General features: G+C 28.9%; 1 protein-coding gene across 1 annotated transcript in view; it reads left to right on the top strand.

The window, feature by feature from the left end:
* Positions 1–14,877, top strand: part of LOC142326566 (cytoplasmic dynein 2 light intermediate chain 1-like) — an 83,288-nt gene extending 68,411 nt beyond the window's left edge. Inside the window, exons 7-9 of the mRNA XM_075369146.1 lie at positions 9,903–10,047; positions 13,231–13,326; positions 14,803–14,877. Coding sequence (XP_075225261.1) covers positions 9,903–10,047; positions 13,231–13,326; positions 14,803–14,877 — 316 coding nt within the window. The remainder of the gene's footprint in view (positions 1–9,902; positions 10,048–13,230; positions 13,327–14,802) is intronic.
* Positions 14,878–16,990: the final 2,113 nt, after the last annotated feature.

Genomic DNA, 16,990 nt, shown 5'->3' with positions numbered 1-16,990 from the left:
TTAAATGAAATATATCTAAAAGCCTTCTCACTTATGTTAAGAAACATGGTGGGTAAAAATTTGGTTGCGATTAATTTAGTAGTTTATTGTTTCTGTTTTAGAAAAAACCCTCTTCCTCTTTATGTAATAGTATAGATAGATATAGGTCTATATGTTATATACGTGATAGTTTTGGATGTTTCTGTATCCACTGAGAAGAAACAAAGCCTCATTAAAAAAGAAAGTCAAGTCTATTTGGGCAAAGTTTTTAAACCATTGACTTTTAACCGTTTACATTAATCAGTAATTTTTTTATCATCTTGTTAAGTCCGTGCAGAATTTGAATATAATATATTTAAAATTTATCTTAACTTTATTTTCAAATCACATGAATCATTTGTTTTAACTTCCTGAGAGATATGTTTGGGGAAATGTAATCAATTTCCCTCAACTTTTCATTCGTTACATCTCCTAAAATTAACTTTGTCATTTATCATTTTTGGTCACAATGATAATCTCTTGTGAAATTTTTTTACTGATTACTCAATATTTTTTTTTTATTGCCTGTGAACTTTTCAATAATTTATTCATGCACTCGATGTAAAAGGTTTTCATGAGCATTCTTTCTTCACTTGTTGAACACATCTTACCATGACAACACGTACTAAAATGTTTAAAGATCACACTAAATTAGTTTTTATAAACTTATCAGGCTGTATTTCAGATTATTAAGTATATTAGATATTAGTATAAATTGACAATAGTGTATGATGACTGTATATGAATGTTTTGAATAAAATAAATTTCCTGGAATTTTTCTCACTTAATTATTAACATATACCTCATAAATGAATTTTTCTCACTTACATGAGTAAATAAATTTTTTATTTACTTTTTTATAGATTATAGTTTATAGTTCCAAGTAGAATAAAATGTTAAATAATTTTCCACTATTTTCCTTGTCTGCGCTTTCAAAACAAATGTTGGGAATTGCATTTTTCTGTGATGGGATGTGTTATAAGACAATACACTGGTAAAATAATTTATAATGGTAAGCTACTGGCCATTTTTTTCCTTGTAAATAGTTTTTATTGTCAAACATATAATAATTTTGTTTGGTCAACATAATATTATCATTATTACTTTTTAATTGTGTTTGTTAAAAATAGATTTTCTTAAATTTATAATGGGTAATAAAAATTATACACAATAATATTACAACCTCTCTGGAAATGTTTTTTCAAACATTATTAAGTATTATAAAAACTTTTTTGATGCAAAGAAAAGATTCCAGTACTCTTATAAATAATGTTAAAAAGAAAATACCTAGCGATCATCCTCTAAGTGTAATTTATACTTTAATAGTTTAATTTAGTTATTCTTAATATACATTGCATTTTTAACACATCATATTCTTATTGTTTTGAACAGCTGTAAAGATATAGAAAATTCATTGATCAACATGGTGAGGTTTGGTTAAATTGTTTAAAAAACTCTCACTTTCTGTATTGTATGGAAATGTGCTTCCAAGAGATATTTTTAAAGAGTTATTATTACTCTTTTGGTAGTATTTGTTAATGCTGTCTGAAAGTGCATATGAAACTTCCTTAGTATGTGGTCAAATAATATATGTGATATATGTTCATTTTCTTAATTTTTTTTTTTTTTGTATTTGTATCTGTAAATTATTGTGTTTGATACTGCTATCACCAAACATACTTCTGGTTTGCCCTAAGTAATATATAATGCAGGCAGTGCATTTTAATTTTTGTATCACCATTTTACTATTTTATGTTTATAAGACTGCGTTTGGTTGATTGAGCGAGTAATTTCTAAACTTTTTCTTATTCATATCCCTCAGTATTTATTTTTTTAACCAAAGTAAAATTTAAATAAAGTATTTCAATTCAAAGCATGCCTCTAATTTAACACTTATATTTAAACCTGTTGTATATTTTTCTTGAAAAAAAGTGAATTTTAAAAATGAAAACATCGTCAGAATTTGGAAATATTTCTGGTTAAATACTTTAACTTATGTATTTTTATCATCCTGAATTTAATTATTACGAGTGTAAAAGATAATGAGGAGCAGTTTTTTTTGAGATTATCAAATTTAGATATCTACAAAATAAAACTGGGTCAGTATTTAAAATCTCTGGGTTAATTAAGCTACATTTTTCTTAAAGTTTAAAGAAAACTTATCTAAATATTAAAAGTTTTTAAGCATCCAATGTTTTACATGAGTTATCAAATATTTTTGCTTGATGAATTAATTAATCTAAGAAGCTTTAAAATTTGTTCATAGTGATATGGAAATGGGATTGTATGGAAGTATGTAGATATGGAAACTGTGCAGTATATAGAGTATGACTAGGATTTGAACCCAGGATTCAAAGACGAAAGATTGAGTTGCTGCCACCATCAGAGGTCAGCAATGTAATGTTGACATAGAATTTTTTTTTATCTATATCATAAAGTATTCTAGAATTTGTAATTGTATTGCTTTGATTAAAAATGTTTGCATTTGAAAGTGCCCATCGTGTAAATTTTTGTACTATTATTATAAGCACGCTGAATTCTTCATATCAATTAGGTCGTCTGCACAGCTACCGGGCTATTAAAACAATTGTCTATTGTAGTACACAGCTGTACAGTTGAATACATGATGACAGGTACTGTTATAATTTTCTCATTAATTTAATTTGATATTAAAGAAACATGAAAAATATAATAAAGATTGAAGGAAATAGATAATTAATGAAGTATACTGTGTGGTCTAACTAACCAATTAACATAATTTACATTTACAAATAAATGTATGTGCTTACATATCAACAATTTATCTATTTGGTTTAATTTTTGGGCTTTTGATCAATCTTCCTAAAAAAAATGTTTGTTTCTTTTCTATGAAACTATACACTTATTTTCAACTTTTTTTTTCTAATTGTCAACTTGTTCAATCATGTCAGTTTTTGTTTTAGCATTTAATTATGGATTATGTTGCTCTATAATGAAAGCTTATCTGCAATGATAGAACCAATAAATTTAGTCATTCTTTTTTACCTTATCGGTTGTTATAATCTGGCACTGTTCAAATAATGCCCCTATTTCTTTATTTCATTATACCTAAACATGCATATTATGAGAAGTATATCCAAGTACAATTGACATGTAATGAAACATTATTGAAGTAGCATAAAATTCAGCATGAATAAAATTTAAAATAATAATTGTGACAGGAAGTTATTTTATTAATTTTCTGCATCACAGTTTCGACAAAGTAATAATAATAATAATAATAGCTGTGTTTGTGTTAACACAAATGATGTTTGTAACATCATAAAATTATATTTTCTGTCAGAACAGTGTGCTAAAAGATAATTTTGCTTCTAAGATCAGAATCAGACATTAATGTAGAGTGAATTGGAAGTGAAAAAAATCAAATGACAACTGTTTCCAAGAGAGTCTTATTAGTATTGATGATATTTGTAGTGAATATCAGTCTATTGTTATGAATGACCAAACGAATGAGTATGTTTAAAATATTAAAAGGAAATCTGTTGATTAAATAGCATTAAAAGTTAAAATATCAGTTGGAAGTTGTTACAGTCTTCTCCTTGGTGATCTGAAAATTTGTCATATACTTGTCAAAAATTCTTTTTAAACATTTTCTAAAAAATTGTTATCTGCAGAACAGTGAACTCTCTGGAGCGTCAAACTCTCCTCACTTGACACCTGCTGATGTTTGCTTGATTCCTTTCTTAAAATTTATTCTGAAAAGAAAACTGTACAAGCTGAGAATATCATCACTGAGGTAATGAAGTAATTGAACGGTTTTTAAGAACTGATTTTAGGAATGTTTTCAAAAAATTAATAATATCGACAGAAGTCTGAAACTTCTAAAAGAAAATATAATTCAGAACCTTTTAATGGATCCATTTCCAATACCCCTTATAATAATTGGTGGAAAATATGCCTTATTTCAGGTAAATATGATTGAACATTTTCTTAAATATCTTGAACATCTTAAATATAAGTATATTTTAGAGTTATTTTTCAGTATTCATAACTATTTGAAATAAAAGAAAAATATACATTTTATAGCTCTTTACTGCGCAGAACATCTACCTTAACTATCCAGTAACTATAACTACGATCAGGTGCTTTATCGTACTAAATTTATCAGATTTTTTATCACGCCTGACCTGGTCTGCAGCCTGCTGTAAAGACATTGACTACGACCACTTTAAAATTTTCTATTTTATGAAGGTGTTTTTTTAGATTTTTTATATTTTATACAAATTTTTCTCCAGTTTTTCTAGACTTAACTAGCTGGGATTTCTAAGAATTTTACAGCTTTATGCATCTGATAACAAATTATTAGGAGATTTGATGTTCATTTACACATAATGTATTTTCATGTATACATGAAACATGTACAGTCTGGTCTGTTCACTCGCATTTTGATGACTGCAGGATTTTTTTATCAAATTCTTTTTTAATAGTTTTCATGCAAAGTAATAATTTTGATCAGTGAGGAAAATTAGTATACATTTTATTTGGAAGTATGAATGAGAGATATAATCCATGAACTCTGGAACTCATTTATATTTTACTCTTTTTAGACCTAGTTTTGATACAATTTTAATTTTGAAGGTTTCCTTGAATTCCAAATAGTTGATAAACATTTCTTTATGTCTGGTTGTACGTAGAACAATATACCTCTTTTATATTACTGCATCCTCCTTTAATATGTATTTAGATTACATTAAATTTATTGAAAAATATGAGAATTGGCTTCATATATTAGGCAAGTTTTTTTTTTAACCCTCCAGTTAGGGAACGACTTCAACAATTTATAGGCACAGATGAAAGTATGCCCATTTACCTCAATGAAGAAGTGCTACTCTTCCAGCTATTAGAAGGCCTAGTATAACACCACAGATGAAGCCAGTGCAGAAGCTGAATTGATTCCCATGTCATATATATATATTGTTTCCTTACCAAATTTTTTACAGGGTTTTCCTTAGTCTTTCCAGGCAAAATCTAAAACTGTTCCTTTTTTGCTGTGGAGTAGGACACCCAACCATTAGTGATGCGATCTCTCTGTGATGTATAATTACTCGTATATATGATTTGAATGTAATATTTAGTTATTTATTTACTATGTGAAGATAGTTTCTAGTTTGTATTACTGTGTAAATAGTATAAAAAACTTGTAAGTTTAAGTAGAAGAAATGAAGTATTATTGTGAAATAGAATCATCGAATTTAGAATAAAATTACTTAATATTAAATCCTCCACTAAAAAGAGGCATTGTGATTGTCCAGTATTTCTTAACAAAATTGGGTACATTAATTTGCTGTTTTTTAACAAGTTGGGTTAGTTTTATTTATTGTTGTTTTTAAAGCACTTGAAGTGCAAGAATTGCTTATCAGAGTTCATTTTTCTGATTAACAGTGATGATTACTGTAAATCCATAAAAAATATAATGCTATTTTTAGTATAGTGAAAAGGGTGAAGGTGTCATGTACAGGAATAAATATCATCTACACTGCAGTGAGGCTGGCATGACTGATGTACCAAAGTATATTTAACTTGGTGGAGTGAGTAGGAAAACATTTCATACTTCTCTGTCTATTGTATACAAGGCATAAGTTATTTGTTGTTTTGGGAATAATAGTTTTTAGTGTCTCTTGTGACTTATGTCAGATCCTCCACAATCCTTGTGGTTATGGTACCAGATATACAGGGTGTCCCATATAAAACGCAACCCATCAATCATTCATCCATGAAATTTCAAAAGTCAAGCTTACTCCCCTACTCGTTACTGAAATGGACTCGTCCAACATCTGAACATCGCGGCGACGCAGTAGAACACTACCAATAGTAACAACACTGCAGTCATAACGTTCAGTGTATTGCTAGAGACAAGATGGTGTTTTCGCTAGATGAACGTGTTTTCATTGTTGAGTCTGACTTCAGTACGAAATCTGTGGTTGCAGTGCAAGATTTGTTTCGCCATAAGTACCCGGATAAACCAGCTCCTAACAAAACATACAGTATTAAGGTTAGTCGCAAAATTGAGAGAGACTGGTTCTATTAATAACAAGGAACACAAAAGATCTGCGTCAGTGTTGAATAGAGATACAGTCACTGAAATCAAAGACCAATTACTCGCCTCACCAAATAAATAACGAAAATAAATAAAACCGTTCTTGGGCGACAAAACGATTACAATTATGACCTTATCGCATTCAAACTGATTGAATTTTATTTTATTTGATTTTCAGGTCAAAAACCATAAGAAGTTACCAATTTCCCCATTAATTAATATCCTAAACATTTCAGTACAACCTCATTTCACTGGGATAGCTGAAACCCAAGCAAACTTTTTCACTAGCTGTAATGTGCAAACAAACCATTTTAGGATATGCTTTATGTGTATATGAACTTTGTCCATTATTTTCATGAGTAGAATAGATCATGAAAGTCCCAGGAGAACTTTGTAATACACTCTATATAATTTTATATGTGCTTTTTGCAAAACAATGATGCTTTGATTTTGCAGGGAAATTATTACTGGTCTTTCATTTACATAAACAAGGTTTTATTATCATAGAAAATTTCTCCTTAGTACAGTGTTTCTCAACCTTTCAGTATTTGCGACCCAATATTCAATCAAAATTTTCATTGTGTCCCTCTCTCATACAATAACTATGTATACAGTAATAACATATTTTGATTATTTTGACGTTAAAGCTACATTACGACCTTAATTATAAGAATAAGTAAATTTACTGATATTTGGCAACACTGATCCGCTGCATTGACAAAACCAGAATCGATGCCTATCTATTGCTCTGTGTTATGTCTACCATATCTATCAGACATTCTTGCAGCTCTCAGCTTTGCGAGAAGTTCCAATTTACCTTGAGCATTCTGGAACGTCTGAATGACCGTTTGCACAAACTTGTATAAATGCTGCATTTTGTTCAATTCCAGCCAGTCTCAGACGATCTTCCTATCGCTGTTGAATCTATCATGAATGTGTATATTGAAATTTGTGTGTTTATTGCACAATTCATGGTTATAAATATTCACGGCAGTAGATTTATACAGAATCATGGATAAAGTTTTAAGTATGTGTAAGCGAATATTAGATTATAGTGAAGCATCAACAAGTGCACAGATGAGCTTGTTCCGAAAATAAAATCAAGAAAATATTCTCAAGAATACTTAAATTTTGGATTTGCCAGTACTGAAGTAAGTGAAGAATGAAGGCCTGTGTGTATGTTATTTGCTCAAAAGTTTTGGCAGCAGACAGCATGAAACCTAATAAACTTAAACAACATTTGGAAACGCTTCATAGTGAGTACGTTAACAAACCCTGAGAATTCTTTGAATTAAATTTAAATCATTTGAAAATCAAACATCATTTTTAAAAAAAACTTTGAATATGAAAGCTTTATTTGCCTCTTACAAAGTTTCATATAAAATAGCCATGTGTAAAGAGCCTCACACCATTGCTGAAGAGTGTTTTTTTCCAGCTGCAATTGAGAACAAACTATGTTTGGATATGATTTTGCCAAACAACTGTAGTCCTTACATCTATCAAATGATACTGTTACCTGTCAAATTGTGATATAGCTGAAGATGTACAGCATCAGCTTTTCAGGAATTTGCATGATAAATTGTTTTCAATTCAGCTTGATAAGGCAACAGATAGCAATAATGATGCTCATTTCATTGCTTATGTTCGATTTTGTGATGATATGTCAGCAGTAGAAGAACTACTTTTCTGCAAACCAATAGAACTCAAAGCAACAGCACTTGCATTATTTGCTGTCTTAAATGATTTTATAAACGAGGCAAACGTAGAGTGGAAAAATTGCGTCGGAATATGCATTGATGGTACTCGTTCAATGCCTGGAATATTCCAAACTATACAAGCACTTGAGAAACAAAAATCTCCACAGTATGTTTGGACATATTGCATGATCCACGGAGATGCTCTGTCTTCCAAAGAAATAAGTCCTAGTCTGAATATTATTCTAACGACAGTTGTAACCATAGTAAATTATATAAAAATGAGATCCCTAAAATCAAAAATCTTTTCTGCTGTAAAGATATGGTTTTTATTGCAAGGCAAGATGGTTATCATGTGGGAAATTTTTGCAATGTGTTTATGAATTAGGAGAAGAAATTGCCATTTTTCAAATTGAGCTACTTGGTTGACATATTTGAGAAATTAAATTACCTTGAATCTTCAACTCCAAGGAGCAAATACACATACATTGGTGGATATGTGTGATAATGCTTTTTGTAGAAAATTAGAATTGTGGAGCAGAAATTAAAACCTAGAAATGTTTACAAATGTGGATGAATGTTAAAACTTACAAGGCTAAAGAACAGCATGTGAAAGTTGTTTTTTAACCGTTGAAAACCATTTAGCCATGCTAGCAAAGAATTTTATAAAGTATTTTCTTTCTGATGACTGCTTTGTAGCAAGTTACAAGTGGGTTAGGGATCCATTTCAAAATACTACCAAAGGGCTCTCAACTGCCGAAGAAGAAATCTTTATAGCCTTCACAGCGAAATCAAAAGACAATTAGTAATAAATCACTCTTTGAATCTGTACTGAAAACTGGAGCATTTTGTTTACTATTAGCATTTTCAACATCCTACCTTTGCAAAACCAGATTTTCTAAGGTGGCTGCTTTAAAGACAAATATAGATCTCGGCAAATATATAAAAAGAATTCAGAGTGTCTATTTCTAATATTAAACCTTCCTTTGAAAAACTTTGCCCTGCAAGACAGACCTAAGGGAATCACTAATAATTATTAAACTTGTTCTTAATTTAGTATTGATAAGTTAATTATCAAATACATTGTGCAGTTCTGATACAATCCTATTTATAATTGTATTATGTCAATGTAAATTTGTATTTATTATGTCAGAATGTTTTTTTTTTGCTTGCCTTTCAATAAATTAATACAATTTTTTAATAATATTTTCTTTTTGATATGCTTACACACCGCATTTAGCGTTATTATGCTTCCCTAGGGGGCGCGCCTCACAGGTTGAGAAAGACTGACTTAGTTTATTATAATGGAAAAATTACTTTCTCAAAGAAGAGAAACATTTTGAAAAAAATGTATTTGAGCTTTATGTAATCGACAGATTCTTTCAACATTGACTTATAATTTTGTATTGTATATATATATATATATAAAAATATAGATCTCGGCAAATATATAAAAAGAATTCAGAGTGTCTATTTCTAATATCAAACCTTCCTTTGAAAAACTTGAAAACTTTGAAAAACAGTGATGAAATCTTTACACTTATCTTTTACACTAGTACCTTTATTATATATATATATATATATATAAATAATACAATAAAATATTCAAATAATCACTAAACACAGTAACAGAACCTTCAAGGGATCCCGCATTATCATTCGGTAAAAAATTTCAAACGTTATCAAACAAAATTTAAAATAAATAAATGATAATCATTCCAGATTGGCACATTTTATCATTGTCATTCCAGCTGGCATTGAGTTATGTTGTTCAAGTGTTGTGGTTTATATTTTCTAAATTTTTTTTTTATGTAATTTTGGATCTTTTTACAGACTGATGATGAAGAAATCTCACAAAAGTCGACTTTTATTATTAGTTTTTTAGGGTCTGTTACTGTGTTTGGTGGTTATTTTAGGTTATTTATATAAAATATACTACATATATTATTTATTTATATATATATATATATATAAATAAATATATTTCTTTAATAATGCAGATGAGCACAACGTAGTTTAAGATGATTACACTACAGGCAAAACCATGCATGGTAGTCCATAAGTAAGAATGTTAAATAACTTTATTGTTAATTTTTTCATTCTTCTTTCTACAGTAAGACTGTGTCTCAAGATTTTAATAAACCTTTGTTGGTTCCTCCTGGAGCAGATCTTATAGAAAGTATTCAAGGATTGGGTTCAACCAATAATTCTTGGACCACTGATAAATATAAACACTTTTTTACGACACATTTCCCACAGGTAAGTAATAAACTTGTCAGGTTTATATTATCATTGGTGATTAAGGAATTTTGATTATCTGCATTTCTTTTATTAATACAATTTACTTGTAATGCTGTATTGATTATGTTTATTTTAAAATAATAACTTTTTTCAGGGTAATAAGTTTCTGTTATAAAGTATATAAATATTTCTGGTAATGATAGGGTCCACTTTATGTATGTTAATTTCAGATGAGGCGGTGTTTCATAAAATACTGTATAAAAGGAATTTTATAATCATTATGACTAACAATTGTACCCTTTTCTGGATGCAACTTTGTAACCCCCATGTTTAGAAATCCAGTACTTTACAAGTAATCTATCACAACTCCAATATTGTTGATTACTTCAGCTGATTTTGTTTAAATTTGAAAATATCTTTGTCATTAACAGCATTATTCATTTGTGTAATCTCAAAGTTGTTACACTACAAATTTTACAACAACAATTATTATCATTTAAATTCAGCTGCTCACAGATGAGCAGCTGAATTTAAATGACGATAGTTGAGAAATTAGCATAGGTGAAAAAGGTAATAATATCTCTTATTTAAATCATTAGTATTACCGTAGGTCTTTTCTTAGCATTTCTTATATTTAAGTTCATGTTAGTTATGAATTACTGTAAGAAAACAGAATTGAGTTTTTTTTTATACCGTCATATGTTGACTCAGTACAGAGTATAGGGTGATTATTTAAAAGTTGAAATTAAATATATTACTAAATCTACTAGTGCTAAAACTAGTTATTGAGAAGAAAATGAGTTCAATGAAGTAAAAGTATTTTTTGTTGTCATAAATAAACATATTATATAATAATTTCTCTATAACTTTGGTCCAACTCAAACTGCTTTTATTAAACTAATGTATGTAATACCTTAAGTATGCTATAATTGAAACTTAGAGAATATATTGTTGATAGATGCAATTCATTCTTTCATTGAGTTCCTTCTCTGTCATCTTTTTATAGCAGTTAAGATTATTGTAGAATTTTCTTAAACCCACTTCTGTACATGTTATAAAGTCGGGTAATTATTTATTGTTAGGGCCTATCACATCTGGTTATGTTAATGTTCATAATAGTTCTTCCTACTACTCAGAATAATGTATTTTTAAAGGTCAGGAAGTTAATATTTAAACTTATCCCAGTATTGTTTAAAGAAATTTCGGTCCCTTATAGAGCCGGTTATTGTAATTAAAGAGTGCTGATCTTGTTTCTATATTTTGTGTAAATGCCTTGTGCTCAGATCCACTAAATTCTCTCTACGGTTCACAATAAGATGAGTAATCCATTCTGTATTAAAGCAGCTGGTACGAAATCCACCAGTCACTGATTAATGTTTGCCTAGTTGTATGTATTCCTTAATAATTGAAAGCTATTTGTCAAGTGTCCCGTGTTAATACAAGAACTAAAAAAAAAATTTCTACTGTCTCAGTGTATTTCACCAAATACCCTCTCGTCATTAAGTAAATATCTACAATTATATTTTTGCCATCCAAATTCAATTTTGATTGACTGAATTTATCTTTACTATCTTTCCTGGCCCCCTAGATTCAAACCATTCTGCTAAATGGCAAAAACACACACTTGTCAGTGGTCAATGGTATGAAGATTTGTTGGTGTAGCATCAGGTACATATTTTGAATTCATTATAAATGAAATCCTACCATAAAGGACACAAAACCACCCAAAATGACATGAAATGCATACCTTTTTGTGCTGCAAATTATGGTTTTCAAACCACATATCCTGTAATTGCAAAAGGTTTTATACCGTAATGTCCTCTATTATTTAGGGCCATATCACTATCACACTCTAAATATTTACATGTAGTCTGTATTACTCTTTATTCATTTCAAAAATTAATCTAGTCTTCTTATATAAGAAGAATACAACTATTTAAACTATGCTTATGTTCACAACATGCAAGAGCACATTGTAATTAGACTATGACAGACATCGGAATAACAGTTGCAATTTAAAAGTCATATTGAATACAATGTTATATAACATATCTATATTGATAAGATAGCAGCAGTATTTAACTGAAGCGCAGAAATTACATTTTGTTTCTCCGATTGAGAACTACCATTGAAGAAATCAGTTTAACATTTAAAGAAATCTAAATTAAAAAAAGAAGGTGAAATGTAAATAAAAGGAAAATAATGAGGAATTAAATATTAAAATAGATGAACATAATACACAAGGAAAAAGCTTATAGAACTTTGATGGTTCAGGTAATAAAATTACAAATTATGAACAGAGTAAGGCAGAGATAAAAAGTAGACTAACACCAGAAAGAATAGTTTTTTTTGCTGAAAGAAGGCTGCTACTTCTATTTTAATGTAGATCTATATTTAAGGACTTGAATGACTTTTTTTTTAATTATTTTCATGGTAATAAAATGTGATTAATAGGGAAAGCAGAAAGAAAAAGAATAAATGAATTTTAAATGCAGTAGTACAGGAGGATGTTGAAAATTAGGTTGGTTTATAAAGTTAAGAGATCTTAAAAAAAAAGGTGTTTCTTGTAAAACAGTGAACTAGTTAGTTGGTGGGATTCATGTTAAGGTAGGTTTAATTAACATGGGCATAGGGGAAAATAAAAGTTGAAATTTATGAAACGGTTAGCTGATGGCGTAGAATATTTAATTTAGGATATATAAGTAAAAGATCTGCATATCCTAATCTTTTAATTATTGAGGTTAAAGATTACCACGATCGAAAGTATTGAATTTAAAATTGTATTCATAGAAAATCACATATAGTTTCAGATAGGCTCTTTAAAACTTATGTAAAATATTTTGTTACTTCATGTAAGATAATTTATTGTTTGAGATACGAGTATTATTGGTTTTGTGTAACAGTTTTATATATAATGGGATTGATTTGAGATACTGTTTATCATCTTAAAAAAAAGAGAAGAGTTTAATAAAAATAAAAATATAAAGAAACGCTTAAGTATTTATTTGGAGAACAATGGTCAACATTTATAATTTACATGCCTCAGGAACGGTCGATCTGAGTCTGTACAAGACTACACCTCATTTACATATCATCCTCATCTCATTGGGCTGTGGGGGGGAACGGATTGCAACATATTCGTTGCATCTAGTTTACTGCAAAACAATTTTTTTAATCCTTTGTATTTTTTTATAAATATAGGAATCTTCAAAAACATCTGTTTTACCAGATGATCCTGGTCAGGATCCAAATTTCCGGGAACCTTTGATTGATGGTCTTAGAAGTCAGAAAGATGAGGTAAATTTATATACGTATTAATTTTTTATTTCTCTGCATCTAATATTTATTAATAATAATTTTCTTGTATAATGGCACAGATCCAAAACAGGTCTTAACACAGAGACCATTCAAATTAACTAAAAATATAGCTTATTATTATGTGATTATATTGCTTTATTATCATTGAAAAATTCTATTTTGCTATACACAATGTCTCTTATAGTAGTGAAATTTTTTGAAAAATATCCTAATTGATAGTAGAGGATGGACAGTGTAATCTGGGAATAGATGGAGAAAAGAAAAAGTAAACAATAATGCCATTACTCGTTCGTTATAATTTTGCCATTAATTTCAAAATATGAAAATTATTCTACTTACAATGCTTTCCTTTCATGTAAAGTAACTTAACATTTAGGAAATAAAAACTACAAATATTATAATGTAAGAGTTGCAGAACTTTTATTAATTAGTCTTTTTTGTAAGTAACCAGGACTAATGGTTATATAAATATATCTAGAATATGTAAGTATATCTCTTCTAATGTAAGTATGTTCTGTCTAGTATATCCTTTGGCAAAATTGGCCTTTATTAATTGGCAGTAACATGTAAAAGTAACATGCCGCATATTTTTGCTCATCACTAGTTCAGATATATTCAGAATTTTTTTTTAACATTGATAGTTCATTAGAACCAGCTTATTAAACTTTGCATACCATTTACATTTCATGCTTGATTCACATTTTTTTCCCCAGTATGGTATTCTCTGAAATGTTCGAGTTATTGTTGGAACCATTTGGTTGTAAGGGATACAATTTACCTAGGATTCTATTTTGCAATTTATCCAAGATTCGAATGAATAATTTTGTTATTATGTCTATACATTTTTTGAATTTAAAAACAAGACACTGTTAAACTTTATTCATATACTTTTAATAAGTGATACTATAAGTGGAGTGATGTTGAATACATATTGAACTGTAGGTGTATTTAGTAAAAGATTAGAAGCCAGGATACATTTTTTTTATAGATATAAACATAATTTGAGATGTTTTATTAGTAAACAACAATTATTATGTAAACATTTTTAAAACCTTATCTAGTATATGGACAAAAAATTTGTTTTTAAGTTCAAATTTTTTCAGCATTAAGCTTGATTTAAGTACAAGGTATTGTAGAAAATATACAGGTGGAGTTAGCGGACAATACTAATCTGTTATACAGTTAAACATTATGGTTTATGGTTCTCTGTGAGTAAATCATCTCTTTCTCATTATCCACGTTTTTTCCTAAATTCCACAGAATACCACTAGGGAGAAAGAAATCATGGTTAAGGAAAATGCGAATAGTTCAATTTTACTGTTTATTAAAAAGCCTGGATTTCTGCTGGAGGAAAATTATACAAATGTGAAATTGTATTATTACTAACGTTTAACAATTTAGTTTTTTAAATATTAACAATTTCAATTTTTTAATGCAGTTTTTTTTTATTTTAAGGAATTAGAACGCTATTGCAAGGAGATGGAAAAGTTATTCTTAAGTATTAAAGATTCAGAAAAATTTATTAGGTAAGAATTATTTTAAAAATGAAGTTCTAATATATGAAATCATTGGGATCAATTTGTCCTTGAATAGTGATATTTTCAGAGTATTATTAAATAAATAATTATTCAGCGTTGTTATTATTATGTGACAAATGGAATATTTTAAATCAAGAACAATATTCAGCTCCCTCAAATAGTAATTACTCATAACAATAAATTGGTGGCCTTCAATTTTGCATTAAAAGATGGTATTATTATTATTATCTTTTATGACCACATAGGATCACTTTAGTCAGTTCATTATCAAAGTCTCTTCCATGGAGTTGTTTGGGCATTGTAGTCCTCCCACTACTTTTTCATACATTCCAATTTTTGTACTCTTTCTAGTGTTGAAAATGTTCGTGTTGTGAGTTTTTTATTCTGAGTGTGAAACAAGTGTTTATGTTTTGGATTTGTTGTTTAATTTTATTTTATCTGTGGTACCTTCTGATGTAAGGCCAATTTCCTTCAGATCGTCTCTTATTTCTCTGATCCATCTGCATCTTGCCTTGGTGTTTTCGAGTCAAAATTGTACTGTACTAGCTATTTCAGAAGTCTTGAATCTTGCATCCCCATGATATGTCCAAAGAAACCTAGTCTCCTCTTACTCATGGTATCAGTGACTTTGTTGGGGAAAATCCACCACTGCCCGTCTGTCTGGTACTTTTTATTGATGCAGGTTCTTCCAATTCTTCTTTCAATTTTTTGGAATATGTCTGTCTTTGGTCATTCAAGTGGAAGAGTGTTTCTGCTGCTTAAGTGGCTTCTGGTTTTATAAATGTGTTGTAGTGTCTTACGTTTGCGTTTATTGATAGAAATTTTTTATTTTAAGTGTGCCAGGTTAATTTTTAATTTTTGAGCTTTAGCTAGTTTGTTTCTTCTTATTTGGATAAAGATTTTTGCGTTAGGTTGTTTGTTATTATTTCTCTGAGGTATTTAAATTGGATTACTATTTTGATTTTATTTACGGCTATGTTTACTTATGACTAGATCAGTGTGGTGAGTAACATATATATTATAATAATTATCTAATTCACTAATGCAATTGTTTTATTTGGTATAAGCTACTTTTATCCTATCTTTTGGGATAGTTTCCTTTCCTCGAATGGGTAAAAAAAGTTTAAAGTTGATGACAAATAAAATAATCACTTGAGAAAAGTGTGTGTTATTGATAAGTGCAGCTTGTCGTTAAAAAATTAATAGTTTTAGATTAATTTTACTATTACCATTATGGACAGAAACATTGCATTACTAAAAATTTTAGATCTTTTCGCATTTATTCTTATACTTGTATGCATGTTTTCAATTTTTGAAATTTAATCAGTTTATATAAAATCTTAGAAGGCTTTCTACAGCTCCAGGAGGGATTCTTAAGGCTTCACTTTCATTAACCTATATAAATAAAAAAATGTTTATTTATTTATAAGTTTATTTGTATAAGTTTATCTCTGCTTGCAGAGAGAAAGGGGTTGATACGGTTTAATAATTTTAACAAATATCAAAACTGAAATGAATTAATAAATTCTCTTATTACAAAACTGAAGCATATTTTGGTTAGTCAGCTATTTTGGTATTTTTTATTCTGTTAACATAAAAAATTGGCCAGTTAGTTTAGTGGTTATCATCCTGCTTCTAAATGTGTTGGTCTTGGGTTCAATTTCTGTCAAGGGTCTAGTATGTCATCTTTTGTTAATTTTGTGTGTGTGTGTGTGCACACGCATGCGCATATGTACACGTGTAGCTTGTTCAAGTTTGTGAAAATAATTAATAAAAGTGTAGTCCCTGTACAGTATAATATGAATACTCAATAAGGTAGCCACTGTTCTGGTTTTTTTTAAAAAATAGGAAATACTGTTCCTTAAAAGTTATAAGGAAAATTCATGACCTATTTTTTCCTATCTCTGTTTATATATATTTAAAAAAAATTATATTATCAAAATGTGCTTCTCGTGGTGTCTTGAGTTAAAATTTTAAATGGCTTTTATTAGGAAAATGTTTTTAAATTTATATTAATCTGATGTTATACTCCGCATTCAGTTAATGAATTAAGTTGTTATAAGTTCTGGGAAAAATTTCTTGATCAAAGTCGTTGAGTTAGGATT

The sequence above is a fragment of the Lycorma delicatula genome, chromosome 6 (assembly GCF_047948215.1).
Source record: "Lycorma delicatula isolate Av1 chromosome 6, ASM4794821v1, whole genome shotgun sequence".
NCBI lineage: Eukaryota > Metazoa > Arthropoda > Insecta > Hemiptera > Fulgoridae > Lycorma > Lycorma delicatula.
Note: the sequence above shows the minus strand (reverse complement) of the source record. Positions and strands in the feature narration are given on the sequence as shown.